The 24561-nt window shown below is 43.2% G+C and overlaps 1 protein-coding gene across 1 annotated transcript in view; it reads left to right on the forward strand.

Moving 5' to 3' along the window:
- The first annotated feature begins 492 nt into the window (after positions 1-492).
- The window catches only part of LOC102270337 (glycine N-acyltransferase), a 39885-nt gene continuing 15816 nt past the window's right edge, over positions 493-24561 (forward strand). Inside the window, exons 1-4 of the mRNA XM_005907374.2 lie at positions 493-658; positions 9313-9408; positions 12867-12974; positions 23337-23463. Coding sequence (XP_005907436.1) covers positions 9331-9408; positions 12867-12974; positions 23337-23463 — 313 coding nt within the window. The 5' untranslated portion in view covers positions 493-658; positions 9313-9330. The remainder of the gene's footprint in view (positions 659-9312; positions 9409-12866; positions 12975-23336; positions 23464-24561) is intronic.

The following is a 24561-nucleotide window of genomic DNA, read 5'->3' on the forward strand; positions in this document are numbered from 1 at the left end:
CTTGTCTTCAGTGCCTCACATTAGAATCATCGTATCAAAAGGGATTGGACCTATAACCACAGGGAAAAAAGGCTTTCACTCAATATTTTGCGAGACACATTTACTCAGGCAGCTTACACTATACATGTGTGTAACTTTGTTTTGCTCCCTTTCATTTAAGAGACATTCATATACACATCTTGTATTTGTCAGGTACTTCCCTAAGCAGCTCACAAATGTTAGCCTGTTTCACTTAACAAAGCAGAAATGTAGTAAGTGTAGGCGGTGTTATTGATTTCACCTACAGATAAGGAAACAGAGGCAAAGAGGTATTAGCTGCTTTGGTCATAGAGACACGACTGGTAAACGGTAGGATTACAAACGCTGAGTTGCAACCAGACTCCCAGATTTGCAGAAACAGCAGAACATGTGACCCAGAAGGAGGGCCCAGAGGTCCAGGAGAGGCTGCACCAGCTCCCTGAACCTTGTCCCTTCCTTTTTAAGGAGGAAAGGTCCACAGTGACAGCTCCAACTTAGTTGTTTCTGTAGAAAAACTACCACAACACCCTTTGCAGCTCCTGGCTGGGCGTCCCGGGACAACGAGCACTTGAGGTTCTGGAAAAAGCTGCTGCTTCTCATTGGTTCCTGGGGACTCTTCTCTGTGCAGACAGCTTTCCAGGTGAGGACTCACCTCAGCAGAGAGAATCGCTGCTCTGTGATACTCACCTCCCTCCTTTTCTTCCCACAAGACGGTGGGAAAAATCAAATGCTCTTGTCGGTTTTAGACAGGAAGTGCCAAGTTTATTGATTGATATTTATGCCAAAGGGGAGGGAGCCTATTTGATTTGAGAAATAATGCATTGCCTCTACTATGGCTTCCCTGGTGGCTCAGCGGTTAAAGCATCTGCCTCCAATACGGGAGACCTAGGTTCGATCCCTGGGTCGGGAAGATTCCCTGGAGAAGAAAATGGCAACCCACTCCAGTATTCTTGCCTGGAGAATCTCATGGACGGAGGAGCCTGGTAGGCTGCAGTCCACGGGGTCGAAAAGAGTCGGACATGACTGAGCGACTCCACTTTCACTTTCACTTTCTACTGTGTATATGATAGATGTACTGTGGGGGGTCGGGGGGGAACTTCTTGGAAGGACGAAGCCAGCTTTCCATTCTGAGCAGATGAATAGTACAGAGGGGTTTGGAAGTTGGTGGGTGAGTGGAGAGGTAATAACATTTGCAGGAAGGATGCTGACCCAGGTAGCGTTCACCTAACACACCTACAGTGGCGAGACAGGAGGCAAATGTGGTTCTGTTTACTCCCTTAGGAAACATTCTACAGGAGGTAGCTTGTTCCTTAGATAAAGGTTAACCAAGAAAACAAAGCAGTCGGTTCAAAGTCAGAGAGGAAATATGCAGAGGAACATGGACTAGAATGCACGGTAGGCTGACAGTTAATTCAGATCCTGTGAAAAAGAAAGTTAATGTAAAATATTTTATCAATAATGTTATGGCCATAAAATGTTTTTTTAGTTTTCTTTTTAATTGAAATATAACTGCTTTACAACGTTGTGTTAGTTCCTGTTGTACAACAAAGTGAATCAGCTATCTGTACACATGTATCCCTTTCCTGGGCTTTGTTGGTGGCTCAGATGGTAAAGAATCTGCCTACAATGCAGCAGTCCTGGGTTCAATCCCTGGGTTGGGAAGATACCCTGGAGGAGGAAATGGCAACCCACTCCAGTATTCTTGCCTGGAGAATTCCTTGGTCAGAGGAGCCTGGCGGGCTGCAGCCCACGGGGTCACAGAGTCGGACATGGACCAGTGTTCACTCGCTCATGAGGTGCCCTCCCTCATGAGGCTCCCCGCCCACCCCATTCCCCCTGTAAGTCATCACACAGCACTGAGCTGAGCTCCCTGTTACACAGCAGCTTCCAGCCAGCCATCTAATCCACACATGGTCGTGTGTACATGTCAAGGCCACTCTCTCAGTTTGCAGTGAATGGCTTTTCACATCTTGTTTTCCCTTCTAACTTTATCTCTCTACCTCCTTCCAGTTCTCATATATGTTGCATATTGAATATGTCTAAGCAGAGATTTACACATTATAATCGAGGATCAGGTACTGTTTTGTGTTCTACATTTTCTCCTTTGATTTCAGGATTCTCTATTATTTAGAGTTTGCTTTCTTTGTTTAAATTGCTCAATATTTTGCAAATATTTCCAGTCAGGATGGCTGGGTCTGAAGTGCTTTGTGTGTGTGTGTGTGTGTGTGGACTTTGCCCTTTGCCAAAGCTAAAAGCTCATGATGACTAGGCAGTCTTCTAGAGCCTCTTCAGTTTTCAATCTACTCAATAACAAGGCAACATGTTTTGCTGTTGCTGCTGGGGCTGGCGGTACTTTTCACTGTGTGTGTGTGTTTGCACCTGCCTAACAGAACAGTTTCATATTAAATGGCTTGCAGGATTGTAACAATGTTACAACCCTAGAAATTTGGCATCAAACTCATTTTGCCTCTTACAGGAGGCTTTCAGACTAAAGGTCACATTTGCATCTCGGAATGCTGGACTTCTACTTGATGCTGGGAAGGACTGAAGGCAAAAGGAGAAGGGGGCAGAAGATGAGATGGTTAGATAGCATCGCTGACTCAATGGAGATGAATTTGAGCAAACTCCGGGAGATAGTGGAGGACAGAGGAGCCTGGTGTGCTACAGTCTATGGGGTCTCAAAGGGTTGGACACGACCTAGAGACTGAACAACAGCAAATCCTGAGGCTTTCTGAAAGATGAGATAAATGCCCAGAGACATTTTTGTTTCTCACAACTGAGAGTGGAAGTGTTACTACTGAGAGCTAGTTAGTAGAGTCCAGTGATGTTATTATACATTCTATGATGCATAGAATTGCCTCCCCCAACAAAGACTTATCTGCACTGAAATATAAATAGTGCTAAATTTAGGGAACCCTACTAAAACCCTACTCTAAACGGAACCCTACTCTAAACCCTACTCTAAACCCTACTCTTGAACAGTTCTATGAAGACCTACAAGACCTTTTATAACTAACACCCAAAAAAGATGTCCTTTTCATTATAGGAGACTGGAATGTAAAAGTAGGAAGTCAAGAAACACCTGGAGTAACAGGCAAATTTGGCTTTGGAATACGGAATGAAGCAGGGCAAAGACTAATAGAGTTTTGCCAAGAAAATGCACTGGTCATAACAAACAACCTCTTCCAACAACACAAGAGAAGACTCTATACATGGACATCACCAGATGGCCAACACCGAAATCAGATTGATTATATTCTTTGCAGCCAAAGATGGAGAAGCTCTATACAGTCAGCAAAAACAAGACCAGGAGCTGACTGTGGCTCAGACCATGAACTCCTTATTGCCAAATTCAGACTTAAATTGAAGAAAGCAGGGAAAACCACTAGACCATTCAGGTATGACCTAAATCAAATCCCTTATGATTATACAGTGGAAGTGAGAAATAGATTTAAGGGCCTAGATCTGATAGATAGAGTGCCTGATCAACTATGGAATGAGGTTCATGACATTGTACAGGAGACAGGGATCAAGACCATCTCCATGGAAAAGAAATGCAAAAAAGCAAAATGGCTGTCTGGGGAGGCCTTACAAATAGCTGTGAAAAGAAGAGAAGCAAAAAGCAAAGGAGAAAAGGAGAGATATAAACATCTGAATGCAGAGTTCCAAACAATAGTAAGAAGACATAAGAAAGCCTTCTTCAGTGATCAATGCAAAGAAATAGAGGAAAACAACAGAATGGGAAAGACTAAGGATCTCTTCAAGAAAATCAGAGATACCAAAGGAACATTTCATGCAAAGATGGGCTCGATAAAGGACAGAAATGGTATGGACCTAACAGAAGCAGAAGATATTAAGAAGAGATGGCAAGAATACACAGAACTGTACAAAAAAGATCTCCACGACCCAGATAATCACAATGGTGTGATCACTCACCTAGAGCCAGACATCCTGGAATGTGAAGTCAAGTGGGCCTTAGAAAGCATCACTATGGACAAAGCTAGTGGAGGTGATGGAATTCCAGTTGAGCTATTCCAAATCCTGAAAGATGATGCTGTGAAAGTGCTGCACTCTATATGCCAGCAAATTTGGAAAACTCAGCAGTGGCCACAGGACTGGAAAAGGTCAGTTTTCATTCCAATCCCAAAGAAAGGCAATGCCAAAGAATGCTCAAACTACCGCACAATTGCACTCATCTCACACGCTAGTAAAGTAATGCTTAAAATTCTCCAAGCCAGGCTTCAGCAATATGTGAACCGTGAACTTCCTGATGTTCAAGCTGGTTTTAGAAAAGGCAGAGGAACCAGAGATCAAATTGCCAACATCCACTGGATCACGGAAAAAGCAAGAGAGTTCCAGAAAAACATCTATTTCTGCTTTATTGACTATGCCAAAGCCTTTGACTGTGTGGATCACAATAAACTGTGGAAAATTCTGAAAGAGATGGGAATATCAGACCACCTGATCTGCCTCTTGAGAAATTTGTATGCAGGTCAGGAAGCAACACTTAGAACTGGACATGGAACAACAGACTGGTTCCAAATAGGAAAAGGAGTACGTCAAAGCTGTATATTGTCACCCTGTTTATTTAACTTCTATGCAGAGTACATCATGAGAAATGCTGGACTGGAAGAAACACAAGCTGGAATCAAGATTGCCCGGAGAAATATCAGTCACCTCAGATATGCAGATGACACCACCCTTATGGCAGAAAGTGAAGAGGAACTAAAAAGCCTCTTGATGAAGGTGAAAGTGGAGAGTGAAAAAGTTGGCTTAAAGCTCAACATTCAGAAAACGAAGATCATGGCATCTGGTCCCATCACTTCATGGGAAATAGATGGGGAAACAGTGGAAACAGTGTCAGACTTTATTTTTCTGGGCTCCAAAATCACTGCAGATGGTGACTGCAGCCATGAAATTAAAAGACACTTACTCCTTGGAAGGAAAGTTATGACCAACCTAGATAGTATATTCAAAAGCAGAGACATTACTTTGCCAACAAAGTTTCGTCTAGTCAAGGCTATGTTTTTTCCTGTGGTCATGTATGGATGTGAGAGTTGGACTGTGAAGAAGGCTGAGTGCCAAAGAATTGATGCTTTTGAACTGTGGTGTTGGAGAAGACTCTTGAGAGTCCCTTGGACTGCAAGGAGAACCAACCAGTCTGTTCTAAAGGAGATCAGCCCTGGGATTTCTTTTGGAAGGAATGATGCTAAAGCTGAAACTCCAATATTTTGGCCACCTCATGCGAAGAGTTGACTCATTGGAAAAGACTCTGATGCTGGGAGGGATTGGGGGCAAGAGGAGAAGGGGACGACAGAGGATGAGATGGCTGGATGGCATCACTGACTCGATGGACATGAGTCTGAGCGAACTCCGGGAGTTGGTGATGGACAGGGAGGCCTGTCGTGCTGCGATTCATGGGGTCGCAAAGAATCGGACATGACTGAGCGACTGATCTGATCTGATCTGACTCTAAACTGATCAAGAAATTTTGAAAAAGAACATGAATCAGTGATGAGTGAGGGAACACTATTATAGATCCCACAGACATTTAAAGGATAAGAAAATATAGATGGCTTTGTGCAATAAATTCTACAGCTTAGATAAAATGGAAAAAAAAATCCCTCTAATGACCTAAATAAATAACCAGATGTGTCTAACTCTGCAACTGTATGGATTGTAGCCCACCAGGCTTCTCTGTCCATGGAATTCTCCAGGCAAGAATACTGGAGTGGGTTGCCGTTCCCTTCTCCAGAGGATCTTCTCAACCCATGGATCAAACCTGGGTCTCCTGCATTGCAAGCAGATTCTTTACTGTCTGAGCCACCAGAGAAGACCCAACTAAATAACCAGAAGTTACCTCAAAAATCAGAAAAGCCATATATTTACAAAGGAAATTGAATTTGTAGTTAAAACATTTCCACAGAGAAATTTAATTCCAAGTAAAAATATTTCCGAGTCCCAGATGGCTTCACTGTTGAAATCAACAAATACTTGATGAAGAAATATTAATTCTCTTAAGAAAATAGAGGAGGAGGAAACTCTTTCTCAATTTGTATTTTCTGAACATAAATGTTATATCAAAATGGATAAAAACTTTACTAGAAAATAAGAATATAGATCAATATAGACCAATCATTCACAAACATAGGTGCAAAAATCCTTTAAAATAATAGAAAATTGATCCAAAATATATAAAAATAATACCTTATGAATAATGAGTTTATACTGAAAATATATTATTCATTTAGCATTCAAAAGTAAATAATTAAAATTCAACATGTCAACAAGAAAAAAATCATATAATTATCCCAATAGATGTATTTAAAATGGCTGACAAATATCAACATTAATTTATGATTTTTAAAAAACCCCTTAACAAGCAACTTTTTCAACATGACAAAGGTGATTGATGAAAAATAAACAGCTAAGCTTAAGTAAGAAAATAAATACTTTTCCCTAATATCAAAAAGAATGCTCATATAGTACCTCCTATAAAATATTTTCCTGCAAGTTCTAAGTGGTACAGTAAGCCAAGAAAAGGAATAAGACACATACAGATGGAGGAAATAAAATTATTTTCATTTGCAAAAAACATTTGATCACATATATAGAAAATTTTAATTGCAAAAATACACAACTACTAAAGGTAATTGTGGGAAAGATTAGTTTTCATTCCAATGCCAAAGAAGGGCAATGCCAAAGAATGCTCAAACTGCCAAAGATTGTACAATTGCACTCATTTCACATGCTAGAAGGTAATGCTCAAAATCCTTCAATCTAGCCTTCAGCAGTACATGAACCCAGAGTTTCCAGACATACAAGCTGGGTTTAGAAAAGGCAGATGAACCAGTATCAAATTGCCAACATTGGTAGGATCATAGAGAAAGCAAGGAAATTCCAGAAAAACATCTACTTCTGCTTCATTGATTATGCTAAAGTCTTTGATTGTGTGGATCAAAACAAACTGTGGAAAACACTTAAAGAGATGGGAGTACAAGACCACCTTACTTGTCTCCTGAGAAACCTGTGTGAGAGTCAAGAAGCAACAGTTAGAACCAGACATGGAACAACTGACTGGTTCAGAATTGGAAAAGGAGTACATCAAGGCTGAATATTGTCACCTTGCTCAAGGAACTTCTGTGCAGAGTAGATAGTGCAAAATGCCAGGCTGGATGAATCACAAGCTGGATTCAAGATTGCTGGGAGAAATATCAATAACCTCAGATAGACAGATGATATCAATTTAATGGCAGAAAGCGAAGAGGAACTAAGCTGCTGGATGAGTGTGAAAGAGAGGAATGAAAAAGCTGGCTTAAAACTCAACATTTAAAAAATGAAGATCATGGCATCTGGTCCCATTACTTCATGGCGCGAAGAAGGGGAAAAAGTAGAAGCATTGACAGATTTTCTTTTCTTGGGCTCCAAAATCACTGCAGATGGTGACTGCAGCCATGAAATTAAAAGACACTTGCTCCTTAGAAGGAAAGCTATAACAAACTCAGACAGCATATTAAAAAGCAGAGACTTTTCTTTGCCAACAAAGGTCCATAGAGTCAAAACTATGGTTTTCCCTGTAGTCATGTATGGATGTGAGAGTTGGACCATAAAAGAAAGCCGAACACTGAAGAATTGATGCTTTCGAACTGTGGTGCTGAAAAAGACTCTTGAGAGTCCCTTGGACTGTAAGATCCAACCAGTCCATCCTAAAGAAAATCAACCCTGAATAGTCATTGGAAGGACTGATGCTGAAGCTGAAGCTCCAGTACTTTGGCCACCTAATGGGAAGAGCTGACTCATTGGAAAAGACCCTGATGCTGGGAAAGATTGAAGGTGGGAGGAGAAGGGGATGACAGAGGATGAGATGGTTGGATGGCATCACCAACTCGATGGAAATGGGTTTGGGTGGACTCCAAGAGATAGTGAAGGACAGGGGAGCCTGGCGTGCTGCAGTCTAAGTGGTAACAAAGAGTGGGACACAACTGAGCCATTGAACAGCAATACTAAAGGTAATGAGTTAACTCCATAAGGTCACACTACACAAAGCCAATATAGAAAAATTGCACTTCTGTAAACAAACAAATTTTTTAAAACTTCAAAATATAATGTAATTTACAGTTATATGTTTATTTATGTGCTAAGTCACTTTAGTTGTGTCCAGCTCTTTGCAACCCCACGGACTGTAGCCTGCCAAATTTTTCTGTCCATGGGATTTTCCAGGCAAGAATACTGGAGTGAGTTGCCATTTCCTTCTCCAGAGGATCTTCTCAACCCAGGATCTAAATGGTGTCTCTTAGTTCTCCTGAATTGGCAGGTGGGTTCTTTACCACTAGCGCCACCTGGGAAGTCTCGTATTTATTTATAATGACATCCAAAGGAGGGAATGAATGGGGATAAGTTTAACAGAAGATAGCCAAAAACTAAAGTCCTTTGCTAAAAAATTTAAAGAAGACCTAAAATAATGAAGAGATACATCACATTCATAGACTAAAATATTCAATATTTTTCAGATATTACCTCTTATATAACTAAGCTACAGATTCACTGCAACCTCAATGTAAGTGTCAGACAATTTTTAATAAAAATTCACAAGATTATTACAAAGTTTAAATAGAAATGCAAAAAACCTAAGCAAAAAGCATCTAAAAAAGTTGGTGGACCCACACTATCAGATTTCAAGGCTTAGTATAAAGCCACAGTACTCAAAAACAGTAGTAAAAAAAAAAAAAATCATAAGAATAGATATATAGATCAATTAAACTAATAGAAAGTTGAGAGATGCAGGCATACATATAAACTCAATTGCTTTTCAACAATTACATCAAAGCAACTCGAAAGAGAAAGGACAGTCCTTGCAATAACTAGCAATTAAAAAACCAGTTTCTCCTCCAGGAGATAGTGAAGGACAGGGAAGCCTGGCACGCTGCAGTCCATAGGTTTGCAAAGAGTTGGAACACAAGTTTGCAACTGATCAACAACATCAAATCTACTCTGTGGAAAAGAATATCCACTCTTACATCATACCATTTACAAAAAGTTAACTTGAAATTTTCGTAGACCCAAATATAGGAACTAAACCTATAAGACTTCTGAAGGAAAATATAAGAGGAAATTTTTGTAATGGTAGAACAGCAAGACATGGAAACAATCTAAATATGTCTCCCTCTCCCAAGGCAGTTATTCTAGGCAAATTTACCTTCCCTGTTACCTTCTAAAACTCAGGTAAAGCTGTGTGAATCTTTTCTTATTGGTTCAGCATCTTCTCATTCCTGGCTATTTGTTGGTACTCACTAGGCTAAGGTACCTGCCAAGATGCTCCACTTACAAGGCCCGCAGATGCTGCAGATGCTAGAAAAATCCTTGAGGAAGAGCATCCCTGCATCCTTAAAGGTGAGCTTGGGACGTTCTTAGGGAAGCAGAGGGTTGCATTCTTAGGGAACCAAAGAGGTCAGGAGGAGAATGAGCTCTTACTGAGTGCACATTCTGTGGTAAGAACTCACTCACACCGCATCGCACACAGTTCACACCATCTCTTGGCAAGAGAAGTGTATTAACTCATGTCCTGGAAGAGGGAAGAGTTCTCAGTTATATGACTTGCCCAATAATTTTAAGTTACAAAAACACTACCCTCTGGAGACTCAAAAATATTTTCCTGATTTCCCTTTAAAAGGTTGATCTAAGTACATACTAATTTTTAAACATTTGTGCCCGAGGTGAAGTTAACCACCATGTATCTTCTTGGAATATTTAACAGGTCAAGTCTTATTTCTTTGAAATCCAAGTGTGCATGGAAGAGATCTAGAAACAATTATCTACTATTCATTACTTTAAGGCAATGGTATTTCTTACAGAATGGCTGGATTTATGCAGATTTATTTATATTTTCACTTTTAACATTCAGAGGATTGATGGAAGGAGGAAAATGCTTTTTCTTTCATTTTTTTCTTTTCCTTTTTTGTCTGCATGACTTGTCAGATCTCAGTTCCCTAACTAGAGACTGAATCCAGGTCCTCGACAGAGAAAGCCTGAGTCCTAACTATGGACCACCAGGGAATTCCCTGAACTGCTTTTAAAAGCACTTTGCACATCTAAAGATAGAAGTTTAATCACAGAACCGCGGCCAGCACCGGCGCCAGCGGGGCCTCAAGGCCAGAACAATGGCAGCGTGGTCGTCAGTGGCAACGGAAAGCACTTCCAGCCCTCACTTCACCGCAGCCGCTGGACTTGATCTGTGGACTTGTGTCAGCCTCAGAACTCCCGTAGGAGGGGCGGTCGGTTTTCTCCCTATGCTGTGGAAGATGGCTCTGAGGCCAGGAAAACTTAATAACTTGCCCACCTGGTTACTCCTGGGGCCATAAATATAATCCATTTATTCCGTTTCAACTCTCCAGAGCCTACCTGTGTATTTTGAGCAAAACAGACCCTCAACTTCAGATCCTATTAAGAGAATAAACTGGATCTCTCATACATCACTGCTGGGAATGTGAGATGGTGCAGCCCCTCTTAAACAGCCATTTGTAAGTGTCTAACCAATCGTGCAACCAGCGCACAGCCAGCGACGACAACCTTGAGCATTTGCCCTAGAGAAATGCAAGTTTATGTTCACACAAAACTGTGTACCCTAATGTCTATAACAATCTGATCCATGATAGTCAAAAGCTGGAAACAACTCACATGTCCTCCCATAGTTGAGTGGCTAAATGAACTGTGGTACATCCATACTATGGGATACTACTAAGTGATAAAGAAGAAATGACCGAGGGATACCTGCAGCAATTTGGATGAATCCTCAGAAAATTATTGGAGAAGGCGATGGCACCCCACTCCAGTACTCTGGCCTGGAAAATCCCATGGACAGAAGAGCCTGGTAGGCTAGAGTCCATGGGGTCGCTGAGGGTTGGACACGACTGAGCGACTTCACTCTCACTTTTCACTTTCATGCATTGGAGAAGGAAATGGCAACCCACTCCAGTGTTCTTGCCTCGAGAATCTCTGGGACGGGGGAATCCTGGTGGGCCGCCGTCTATGGGGTCGCACAGAGTCGGACACGACTGAAGTGACGTAGCAGCAGCAGCAGCAGCCAGAAAATGATGCTGAGTGAAAAAAGCCAGTCCCAAAGGGTTCCACACTGTATAAGTTCGTTTATGTAAAATCCTTGAGATAACCAAATACAGAAACAGAGAACACACTGATGGCTTCTGGAGGTGAACGAGGAGGGGGCAATGGGAAGGTAGTGGATGTGACTATAAGAGCCTCAGGAGCCATCCTCATGGAAAGGGAAGTGTTCTGCATCTGGACTGTATCAGGGTCAAAATCCTGTTGTGGTGTTGCTCCTAAAGTCCAGTAGGTCTCTGTGCTTCACCAAGTTTACACGGTAAGCAGCCAGGATTTTACTCTGGGCAAGTGAACATTTGAAGCCAAGTCCTAACCCTTATGCTCATCTGCTTAGCACAGCACCTTGGACTTCGGTCAATAAATTATACGTATCAGTTTCTATCTTACAGTTTCATCTAGAATATACACCCTCATCCCACCATGGAGTTACCTTGATGATGGTGACTCCTCCTTGGTTCTACAGCTAAAAGGGCAGCCTGCCTGGGTCTGTACCCACCCCTTCCACCAGCAGGCTGTGTCTCCCCACCACGTTACTTAACTTTTATGTGCCTTGGCTTTCTCACACAGAATGGGAGTCATGAAGGGATTCCCTGGTGGCCCCAGGGGTTAAGACTTGGTACTTTCATTACCTAGGGCCCGGGTTCAATCCCTGGATGCCTGATGTTGAAGCAAAGATCCCACAGGCTGCACAGCCACCATAAAAGAGGAGGGGGAGTAACAGGACCTCCAGTCTCTTGGGGTTGTTGTCAGATGAGAAGATTTGATGGGGAACAGGCAGGCTGTGCCTTGCACACAGAGCAGCTATGCCAATATTAGCCACTGTGGGTATAGATCAGACCATAAATTTACAGTGGGGTGAATTGTGGCTACATCGGTTTATCTCATTTGAGGCCAATACTTTGAAAGACTTGGCATAATTTGGGATGAGTTGAACATCTTCACCTTCCTCAATCTTAACCATTTGTAAACCATCCTTTTACTCTGGGGAAGAGAAAGGTAAGCATTCTTCTATAGGCAGCCTATCTGGTTTTGTTTATATTTACTGTAAAGGGACCAAAGAGACAATTCTCCATGACCTTTAGTTACTATAGCCTCCACTTATTTGTAGGAAATAGTTACCTTTACCAGAGGTTAATTTGAAAATATGTGTTGAAAAGCCTTAAACATGTAGATAGCTTTAAACCCAGCAATCTCCCTTCTAAAAACCTTCCCTAAGCAAATATCAGGTACAAATGCAAAGATTTCAGCAAAAAAGATATTCTTTGAAGAGTACTTTTTTGCGTCAAGAAGTTGGAAACACCTGGAGTGGAGTGTATCTGATATTCTCCAGTTTTGTGAAATGTGTTGTGTGTGCCTGGAGAATCCCATGGCCAGAGGAACCTGGTGGCTACAGTCCACGGGGTCACAAAGAGTCAGACGCGACTGAAGGGACTTAGCATGTACATGCTTACATGAACAGATGTAAATCTATTAAAGATCTTATTACATTCCATAATGGGAGTTCTGTTCATAAATTCCATTGGTTTGCATATCTTCTATGTGAATATTTTTTAAAGATATATTTATTGTGGGGAAACTTAGAATCTCACCAGTGGTCTGCTGAAGTTCTTATAGGTACCTTCCAATCAAAAAATTCCATTCTTTCATAAAAATAAACCTTGTCCTATGCAAGCACGGCACTTTGCCATCTCTTCCTAATAAGATAATCCTCTCACTTTCTTGTAATACTACAGGTTTATGGGACCACCTTCCACATAAACCAGGGAAACCCTTTCAAGCTAAAGGCTCTGGTGGACAAGTGGCCTGATTTTAATACAGTGGTTATCCGCCCTCAGGAGCAGGTAAGGGGCCAGATGTGGAATGAATAGGTATTTATGTTCATATTGGCTATGTACTTACCATGCAGTTGGCAATATGGTAGACCCTGGGAATATAGAAATAAATCAAGGTGATATAGTCAACATGTCCTTATCTTCAAAAAGTCCACAGCCTGGAGGAGATTATAGGTAAATCCATAGGGAAATGACATCATGGTGTGAAATGGTTAGATGCTCAGTCGTGTCTGACTCTGCGACCTTGTGGACTGTCGCCCACCAGGCTCCTCTGTCCATGGAATTCTCCAGGCAAGAATACTGGAGTGGGCTGCCATTCCCTTCTCCAGGGAATCTTCCCAACCCAGGGATTGAACCCATGTCTCCTGCCTTGCAGGTGGATTCTTTACTGTCTGAGCCACTAGGGGCCCCATGGTGTGAAATGGCCAGAATCAAAACCAAGATGGCATCCTGCTGCTGCTTAGGACCAAACGCTTTGTCATTTCCTGCATCCAGTTTGCGGGAATAGAGGCAACCAGGGGGAGGCTGTGCTAATGCAGGATTATGTTGATGGCGTAGACAAGCGCTTGATCTTTTGTGAAAGGCATCAAAGAAGCATTTCCCGGGCTGGATTTCTACACGTAGTAAATCAAGCCCATTTTAAACCCTTAACCTAAGGGGAAAAAAATATCTCATACCTTGTACAAACACCAGTTTTGAAACCACATCAACTCATTCATGCTAACTCAAAACTTCTCATTGTGGTGGTCTCTTCCCGTTGAGATGCTGCACCATGTTATAACCTATGGTCATCAATTAAGCAAATAAAACCAGGCAGGAGGGGAAAAAGCATGTGGTAGAGGTTGCAGGGAGAGGAATGATTCTTAGTAGAAATTTTACCAAAATTGGATGTTGAATATAAATAGGATTTTTTACATGGTTGCAGATCAGAACTTCATTCAAAGCAGTTGCAAGAGATAAAGTCTGAAACAAGAGTGAATTAAGGAAAATTAAGGAGCAAATTACATAGTTGGAATTGTTGGTTACATATTGTATGATAATTTTTTAATTAGTGAAATTGAATAGTTAAGTTTATTTAATAGTTATGTTTATTCAAAAATAAAATGTATAATTATATTTTAAAATATCAAGTAAAATTGTAATATAAATATATTATCACTTAATATAACTTACATAGAAGTGAAACGGGTAATATTCAAGAAACCAAATTAAATAACAATTTAAAACGAACACTTTTAATTATTGATAGAAATCTGAGCTACTTTCAAAAATACAGTTTTAAAAATAAGACTTTTCCAACTTGAAGAACGATCATTGACATATAAGATTGTGTCAGATCTACAACATTGCAGATTTGATATACACGTACAGTACAATGATTCCCTCCATAACTTTAGCTAATACTCCATCCTGTCTCATAATTACCATTCTATTTCTTAGTGAAAACATTCAAAATCTGCTCTCTCAGCAACCTTCAAGTACAATTAACCCTTGAACAACATGGGTTGGAACTGCACAAGCCCACTTAAATATTTTTTTCCCCAATAATTACATGCTACAGTACTCCACTATCTGACGATGTTTGAATCTGTGGATGCAGAATAGCAGATACAAAGGATGACTGTAAAGTTACACGCAGATTTTCAGCTGTGTGGAGAGTTGGGGTCCCTAACTCCTTCTTCGTTCAATGCTCAACTGCATATAATACAGCATTAACTATGGTCCTGCGACGGGTGCGCCAAAGCGCAGGCGGCTGCGACGGGCACACCAAAGCGCAGGCGGCTGCGACGGGTACACCAAGCACGACCGAGAGGAGCCACCCCACATCCGAAGTCAGGTGCAGAAGCCGGGAGAACCCCATGCCCGAAGGGCGGCGGCCAAGAGGAGTTACCCCACGTCCGAGGTCAGGGGCAGCGGCCGAGAGTACTAGACTGCGACAGCGCAGGAACAGCCCAGAGGAGCTACCCCATGTCCGAGGTCGGGGGGGGGGGAGCGGCCCAGAGGAGATACCCAGCGTCTGAGGTCAGGGGCGGCGGCCGGGAGGAGATACCCCACGCCCCAAACCCGAGGCCAGGGGCGGTGGGCATGAGGAGCTACCCCTATGCCCTCACGCTCGAGGCCAGGGGCGGTGGCCAGGAGGACCAACCCTACGTCCAAGGAGCCGTGGCTGCACAGGCGCAGAAGGGCCTAGAGGAGCTATCCCACGTTGAAGGTCAGGAAGGGCAGTGGTGAGGTACCCCTCGTCCAAGGTAAGGAGCAATGGCTGCACTTTGCTGGAGCAGCCGTGAAGAGATACCCCACGGCCAAGGTAAAGAGAAACCCAAGTAAGACGGTAGGTGTTGCAAGAGGGCATCAGAGGGCAGACACACTGAAACCATACTCACAGAAAACAAGTCAATCTAATCACACTAGGACCACAGCCTTGTCTAACTCAATGAAACTAAGCCTTGCCAGTGCGGCAACCCAAGACGGGCTGGTCATAGTGGAGAGATTTGACAGAATGTGATCTGCTGGAGAGGGGAAAGGAAAACCACTTCAGTATTCTTGCCTTGAGAACCCCATGAACAGTATGAAAAGGCAAAATGATAGGATACTGAAAGAGAAACTCCCCAGGTCAGTAGGTGCCCAATATGCTACTGGAGACCAGTGGAGATATAACTCCAGAAAGAATGAAGGGATGGAGCCAAAGCAAAAACAATGCCCAGCTGTGGATGTGACTGGTGATAGAAGCAAGGTCCGATGCTGTAAAGAGCAATATTGCATAGGAACCTGGAATGTCAGGTCCATGAATCAAGGCAAATTGGAAGAGGTCAAACAAGAGATGGCAAGAGTGAGTGTTGACATTCTAGGAATCAGCGAACTGAAATGGACCGGAATGGGTGAATTTAACTCAGATGACCATTATATCTACTACTGCAGGCAGGAATCCCTCAGAAGAAATGGAGTAGCCATCATGGTCAACAAAAGAGTCCAAAATGCAGTACTTGGATGCAATCTCAAAAACGACAGAATGATCTCTGTTCATTTCCAAGGCAAACCATTCAATATCACAGTAATCCAAGTCTATGCTCCAACCAGTAACACTGAAGAAGCTGAAGTTGAACGGTTCTATGAAGACCTACAAGACCTTTTAGAACTAACACCCAAAAGAGATGTCCTTTTCATTATAGGGGACTGGAATGCAAAAGTAGGAAGTCAAGAAACACCTGGAGTAACAGACAAATTTGGCCTTGGAATACAGAATGAAGCAGGGCAAAGACTAATAGAGTTCTGCCAAGAAAATGCACTGGTCATAACAAACACCCTCTTCCAACAACACAAGAGAAGACTCTATACATGGACATCACCAGATCGTCAACACCAAAATCAGACTGATTATATTCTTTGCAGCCAAAGATGGAGAAGCTCTATACAGTCAGCAAAAACAAGACCAGGAGCTGACTGTGGCTCAGACCATGAACTCCTTATTGCCAAATTCAGACTTAAATTGAAGAAAGCAGGGAAAACCACTAGACCATTCAGGTATGACCTAAATCAAATCCCTTATGGTTATACAGTGGAAGTGAGAAATAGATTTAAGGGCCTAGATCTGATAGATAGAGTGCCTGATCAACTATGGAATGAGGTTCGTGACATTGTACAGGAGACAGGGATCAAGACAATCCCTGTGGAAAAGAAATGCAAAAAAGCAAAATGGCTGTCTGGGGAGGCCTTACAAATAGCTGTGAAAAGAAGAGAAGCGAAAAGCAAAGGAGAAAAGGAGAGATATAAGCATCTGAATGCAGAGTTCCAAAGAATAGCAAGAAGAGATAAGAAAGCCTTCTTCAGCGATCAATGCAAAGAAATAAAGGAAAACAACAGAATGGGAAAGACTAGGGATCGCTTCAAGAAAATCAGAGATACCAAAGGAACATTTCATGCAAAGATGGGCTCGATAAAGGACAGAAATGGTATGGACCTAAGAGAAGCAGAAGATATTAAGAAGAGATGGCAAGAATACACAGAAGAACTGTACAAAAAAGATCTCCACGACCCAGATAATCACAATGGTGTGATCACTCACCTAGAGCCAGACATCCTGGAATGTGAAGTCAAGTGGGCCTAGAACAAAGCTAGTGGAGGTGATGGAATTCCAGTGGAGCCATTCCAAATCCTGAAAGATGATGCTGTGAAAGTGCTGCACTCAATATGCCAGCAAATTTGGAAAACTCAGCAGTAGCCACAGGACTGGAAAAGGTCAGTTTTCATTCCAATCCCAAAGAAAGGCAATGCCAAAGAATGCTCAAACTATTGCACAATTGCACTCATCTTACACACTAGTAAAGTAATGCTCAAAATTTTCCAAGCCAGGCTTCAGCAATGTGTGAACCGTGAACTTCCTGATGTTCAAGCTGGTTTTAGAAAAGGCAGAGGAACCAGAGATCAAATTGCCAACATCCGCTGGATCATGGAAAAAGCAAGAGAGTTCCAAAAAAACATCTATTTCTGCTTTATTGACTATGCCAAAGCCTTTGACAGTGTGGATCACAATAAACTGTGGAAAATTCTGAAAGAGATGGGAATACCAGACCACCTGATCTGCTTCTTGAGAAATTTGTATGCAGGTCAGGAAGCAACAGTTAGAACTGGACATAGAACAACAGACTGGTTCCAAATAGGAAAAGGAGTTCTTCAAGCCTGTATATTGTCACCCTGTTTATTTAACTTATACACAGAGTACATCATGAGAAACGCTGGACTGGAAGAAACTCAAGCTGGAATCAAGATTGCCAGGAGAAATATCAATCACCTCAGATATGCAGATGACACCACCCTTATGGAAGAAAGTGAAGAGGAACTCAAAAGCCTCTTGATGAAAGTGAAAGAGGAGAGTGAACAAGTTGGCTTAAAGCTCAACATTCAGAAAACGAAGATCATGGCATCTGGTCCCATCACTTCATGGGAAATAGATGGGGAAACAGTGGAAACAGTGTCAGACTTTATTTTTCTGGGCTCCAAAATCACTGCAGATGGTGACTGCAGCCATGAAATTAAAAGACGCTTACTCCTTGGAAGGAAAGTTATGACCAAGCTAGATAACATATTCAAAAGCAGAGACATTACTTGGCCAACAAAGGTTCATCTAGTCAAGGCTATGGTTTTTCCTGTGGTCATGTATGGATGTGAGAGTTGGACTGTGAAGAAGGCTGAGCGCCGAAGAATTGATGCTTTTGAAGTGTGGTGTTGGAGAAGACTCTTGAGAGTCCCTTGGACTGCAAGGAGATCCAACCAGTCCATTCTGAAGGAGATCAGCCCTGGGATTTCTTTGGAAGGAATGATGCTAAAGCTGAAACTCCAGTACTTTGGCCACCTCATGCGAAGAGTTGACTCATTGGAAAAGACTCTGATGCTGGGAGAGATTGGGGGCAGGAGGAGAAGGGGACGACAGAGGATGAGATGGCTGGATGGCATCACTGACTCGATGGACGTGAGTCTGAGTGAACTCCGGGAGTTGGTGATGGACAGGGAGGCCTGTTGTGCTGCGATTCATGGGGTCGCAAAGAGTCGGACACGACTGAGCAACTGATCTGATCTGAACTATGGTCCTCGTTCTCTGCCTTTTATCCTCAGAACTTATTTGTCTTATAACTGGAAGTTTGTGCACTTTGACCAACATTTCCCCACTGCCCGTTCCTGGGCATCCCCAGCCTCTAGGAACCTCTGTTTCTGTGATCAAGTGTTTTAAAATCCACGCACGGAAGCCATCATGCCTTCCTCTGTCTGCCCATTTCACGTAGCACAATGCACACAGGGTCTACCCACGCATCACAAATGGCAGGATTTGCTTCTTTCTCCAGGCTGACTGATGTTCCACTGCCAGACATGCCACATGTTCCCTGTCCATTCATTCATTGTCTCCATGTCGTGGCTATTGGGAATAACATTGCGTTGAGCACGGAGCACACGTGTCTCTTCCCAGGTCCTGTTTTCATTTCCTTTGGATGCACACCCAGAATGGGATTCCCAATTCCTAGGACAGTTCTGTTTTAAATTTGGGGGGAGACCACCATACCATTTCTATAGTGGTTATACCAATTTACATTCCCACCAACAGTGCACGAGGGTTCCTTTTTCTCCAAACCACTGCCCCCCGCCCCAATGTTTGTTATCTCTTGTCTTTTTGATGATAACCGTTCTGCTGTGTATGTGGTCTTGATTTGCATTTACCTGCTAATTCGTGATATAGAGCACTTTTTCATGTATGTGCTGGCCATTTGTATATCTTCTTTGGAAAAATGTCTATTCAATTCCTCTGCCTATTTTAAGAGGATTATTTGGAACTGTTCTGAGAACTGTTCCCATTTTGACATTTCTTATAAGGCAAGACTTTGGGTGATGAATTTCTTCAGTTTTTATTTGTTAGTGAAAGTCTGTCTTGTCTCTGAAGAACAAATTTGACAGGTAAAGTAGTTTTGGTTGACAGTTTATTTCTTTCCACACTTTAAATATATTGCCCTATTTTCTTCTGGCTTGCAAGGTCTCTGAGACATCGACTGATAGCCGCCTTAAGGGATTTTCAACAATATTATTCTAATGTATCTAAGTGAGTTCCTCTTTAAGTTGTTTGGTGACCTATTAGTTTCTCAAACTTGTATATCCAAATTTCTTCAAAGAATTCGGAAGTTCTCAGTCATTATTTCTTTAAATAAACTTTCTTCCCTCTTTCCCTCTCTTCTACTTCTGGAAATTAATAAATTCACAAATTGGTTCTTTTGAGGTATCCTATAGATAAGGAGTTTCATGAAATTAATTTAGGTGTATTCAAGGCATATGGGCTTCCCTGGTGGCTCCGCTGGTAAAGAGTCCACCTGCAATGCAGGAGACCTGGGTTCAATCCCTGGGTTGGGAAGATCCCCTGGAGAAGGCAATGGCTACTCACTTCAGTAGTCTGGCCTGGAGAATTCCTTGGACTGTATAGTCCATGGGGTGGCAGAGTCAGATACGAGTGAATGACTTTCACTTCACTTTCATAGGTCACACAGGCTTTCCTCGCTGTCTTTTATTCTTTTTCTTTTTGCTCTTCTACTTAGATAATTTCACTTGGTCTAACTCTGAGCTCTGATTCTCTCCTCTGTTTGGTTTACATTGCTGTCGAAGCGCTCTACTGAATTCTTCTGTGTACTCCTACTATTCTTCACTTTCAAAAGTTTTCTTTGGTTCTTTTTTATGTTTTCCATCTCTGAACGTCTCATTTTGTTCTTGTATTGTTGTCCTGATGCTGTTAAATTATTTTTCTGTGTTCTCTTACAGCTCTCTGAGCATCTTTTGAAAAATTATTTTGAATTCTTTGTTAGGAAATTCCTGGGTATCATTGCTTTGGAGCTGGGGTTTGCTGTATTCTTTTGGTGGTTTCATATTTCCCTGATTTTTTCAGTTCAGTTGTTCAGTTGTGTCCAACTCTTTGTGACCCCATGGACTGCAGCACACCAGGCCTCCCTGTCCATCACCAACTCCTGGAGCTTGCTCAAATTCATGTCCATCAAGTCGGTGATGCCAATCGTCTCATGCTCTGCTGTCCACTTCTCCTCCCGCCTCCAATCTTTCCCAGCATCAGGGTCTTTTCCAAGGAGTCGGTTCTTCACATCGGGTTCTTTATGAGCCCTATATCCTTGCATAGGTGCCTGAACTTTTGAAGAAACAACCTTCCATACTTTATGGACTGACTTTGGTAAGGGAAAATTTTCTCATGGGTAGGAGCTTCCCTGGTGGCTCAGATAGTAAAGAATCTGCCTGCAATGCAGGAGACTCGAGTTCCATCCCCTGGAGAAGGGAATGGCTACCCAGTCCAGTATTCTTGCCTTGGAAATCTCATGGACAGAAGAGACTTGGCTGTAGTCCATGGAGTCACAAAGAGTCAGACATGACTGAGTGCCTTTCTGGGGCTCTCTAGCACGTGCTGTGGCCCCAGGTCTAGCGGTGCAGGGCACTGAGTGCAGGGGCTTGTGGTGGCACTGGTCTTCAGGGCTAGGGGGTGATGGCTTTTCCACTCAGGCTACTGGGATCCACACTGACAGCTGTGTGATCCTTGGTAAGCATTTCAGGGGGGCCAACAGTGGCTTCAAGGCTTTTGGGGTCCTCAATGATGCCTCCAAGTCCAGTGGCTATGGGCCAGGGCAGGCGTGGTAGTGGCTGCCATCGGTGGTGTGTTCAGACACAGCTGTGGGGGCCAGCGGCAGACTCTTGGGTAGTGGCTGGGCCGTTTGCAAACAGGCACATGATGGTGGGGGCCCTGGCAGGCAGCAGGGCCAGGACCAACTGCAGGCGCACTGGCAGCCGTGGGGGGCCTCACTGGCACTCAATACAGTGTCTACTGGGTCTTGCCAAGAAGGCACAGCAATTGGGGATGGGGGCATGCAGGCAGGCAGCTGGGGGGGGTCAGCTGCAGGTCAGTGCAGGGGTGCAGGCCCGATCCAGGCCCACAGACAGCTGTGGGGACCCTAGCTATGAATGGGCTCTCTCATGACTGCACAGTCTGTCTCTCACTGTGCGAATGGCAGTGGAGGCCAGTGACAGTCACCTGTTGAGTGGCACGCAAGTACACAGCTGGAGGGGCCAGCCCCCAACGTGTGCTGGGTGGTGGATGTCAGCTTGTATTCATGCAGCTGCAGAGCTGACTGTGGGTTCGGTGACCTGGTTCCGGTAGGAGCCGGTTGGGGAGGGTGGGAGGAGGGTCTAGGGTGGCTGACAGAGTATGTGAATACTGGTGGGGCAAAATTTGTTGATGTCTGCAGGTGGTCCGATGCTGACTGTTGAATTCTGCAGGGGCAAAAACTGCTGGCTTTTCCTGCAGAGCAGGTCAGGGTGAACTGTGCATCACCCCCATTACATGGCTGCTACTGGTGGCCCCTGCACTTCTTTCTCGTTTCTAACCACCTCTATTTATCTCAGTTTTGCCAGTCTGGGTGGGATGAAACTGGAGTGGGACCTTGGTGTGGTGCTCTAGAAGGCTGAAGAAGCTGCCCCTTCATCCTGTACTTCCTCTCTTGGTGAGAGAGAGCTCTTTCTAGCTGGGGAGTTCCCTCTTGGCACTGGGCAATGCTGGCTTGGTGAATGGGATGATGCAGGCGAAATGGGACTGTCTTTCTTCTCTTTGGGGGCAGCTAGTCTCAATTTTTTTTTTTTTTTAATTCTCCTGTGTTGCAGGACTCCAGGGCTCTCTCATAGCTTTTTCTATGTGTGTGGGTAGTAGGCAAAATTGACCTAATTATTGATCTAATTATTGATCTTTGTGAGGGACAGAGGCTGGGGTCTCCTATACGGACATTTTTGGTGGCGTTACTCTTAAAAATACAGTTTGATCAGAAGTAACCCTTGCTGAATTGGAAGTGCAGTTGTGTGTCATATTTTCCAGTTATAGGGGGGGAAAGCTTTCCGATTCTTCACTAGGTAAAGGAAGTTTCTCCTCTTATCTATTCCTTTATCCTCCTGTGTCCGTTTTAATAATTTCACTAGATACACTTAAATGAGTAAGTACTCTTGTTTGCCGATGGGATTTTTGTTGGTTTTACAACAGCATGATTTTTGTTTTTTGGCCATTCTGTGCAGCATGTGGGATCTTAGTTCCCCAACCAGGGATGGAACACATGCCCCCCAGTCCAACCCATGCCTCCTGCAGCGGAAGCATGGAGTCTTAACTGGACCACCAGAGAAGCCCTTGAGTATTTTTTAAAGAAAGCAAGTAGATTTCATCATCTTTTTCTTGGTTTCACAATGTATAGAAGAATCGTCTGACCTGTTGCCTGTCTCTGTTTCAATAAAAGCATGTTCATAGCCCACATAATCTAAACATCTTTGCCCTAAAGCGGGGTGTATTCTTTTGGCCAAATATTTCGCTTCTCAATTGTCATTTTACTGAGCTGGCAGAACTGGGTAAGTCGCAGTCCCAAGTCTGGCCATAGCTGCTGGCTTGGTTTCTGCTGTTTATTGACCACACTTATGGAGGTGGATTGGGCACACACAGAAGCCTCAGCGTTCTCAAGAGCAGCAGGAAACAGCAAGATTCAGCTCTCAGTCCCTTTGCAAGCTTCTTCATGTGTTTCGTGGAGGGGTGGAAAGTAATTTTAAATAGATTATTTTTGTTAGGTTTGAAAATTTAGAGCAATAACTGAGTTGGAAGTAGTTGTGTTCAAGACATTTTTAATTATTAATTGAATAAGGGAGTTCTTGACTTGATCTCATAATGTAAATAATCCTTCAATAAAATCAATACAACAAAAAATGCTAATATTTTAGTATTTTTAAAATATCATAATATAACGGAACACTGAGAACTAGTATGGCATTCACTAAGTAGATGCATTTTGGTGGATTCTACTTTCCTGACCCAAACAGGAGATGACAGATGACCTTGATCACTACACCAATACTTATCAAGTCTACTCCAAGGACCCTAAGAAATGTCAGGAATTCCTTGGCTCGCCAGAAGTCATCAACTGGAAGCAACATCTGCAGATTCAAAGTAAGGGGCCAGGATGTGGGCAGGCTGCTGGACTTTCCTGTGTCGGATATGTAGGGTCCCTTTACCTCTGGAGTGACACCCCTGTATCCTCCATAGCAGGCTTCTTGGGTGGTTCAGAAGGTAAAGAATCTGCCTGCAATGCAGGAGACCTGGGTTTGATCACTGCATCAGGAAGATCCCCTGGAGAAGGGAATGGCAACCCACTCCAGTGTTCTTCCTGGACAATTTCAGGGACAGAGGAGTCTGGTGGGCTACAGTCCATGGGGTTGCAAGAGTCTGACATGACTGAGTGACTAACACTCACACACTCCCTCTCACACACTCACGCACACACACGCCTTCTACATCTTTATTGCAATCCCAGACACTCCAGACTGGCGGGTGGCAAGTTAATAAGCAGGAGAACTTACCTCCAGGCTTGTCCTGGGAGACTGCAGGACGAGGGAATCCCCTCATCTGCCTGCAAAAATCTTAAAAACGTATATAGTGGCCTTATCTGGGTTTAATCATGTGCCCAATCCAGATATGTGAACACCACATTTCTATCTCAAGGCTGTGTCCTTGGAGCAGTTTCTGGAAGGCAAGTGGAACACCTGTTCCAAGGACAGTGGAGGGAGGGGGAAGCCTCCAGTTGCCTCCGGAGTCAAGGGCGACAGGTCTTCTTGATGACCTCCTCCAACAGTAGTGAATTAGAACTTAAAGACTGTTGTGTATGGGGTTTACACAGGAAATCGTGAGCAATAGAATTTCTTAATAGTTAAAAATTCACAGCTACCTGATTCAACTCATTGGAATTAAGACCTGATGCTGGGAAAGACTGAAGGCAAAGGGAGAAGACAGTGGCAGAGGATGAGATGGTTAGAAAGCACCACCAACTCAATGGACATGGATTTGATCAAACTCTGGGAGATAGTGGAGGACAGAGGAGCCTGGCGTGCTACAGTCCACAGGTCGTAAAGAGTCAGACACAACTTAGCAACTGAACAACAACAAAAATTCATGGTTTATTCCAGGATTGATGATATGGGAGCAGAGCTTCCGTTCTGCCTCACTTCCATGGTGTCAATATATCATACTTACAGAGGAGGAATTTAGTGA

The sequence above is a fragment of the Bos mutus genome, chromosome 15 (genome assembly GCF_027580195.1).
Source record: "Bos mutus isolate GX-2022 chromosome 15, NWIPB_WYAK_1.1, whole genome shotgun sequence".
NCBI classification, from domain to species: domain Eukaryota; kingdom Metazoa; phylum Chordata; class Mammalia; order Artiodactyla; family Bovidae; genus Bos; species Bos mutus.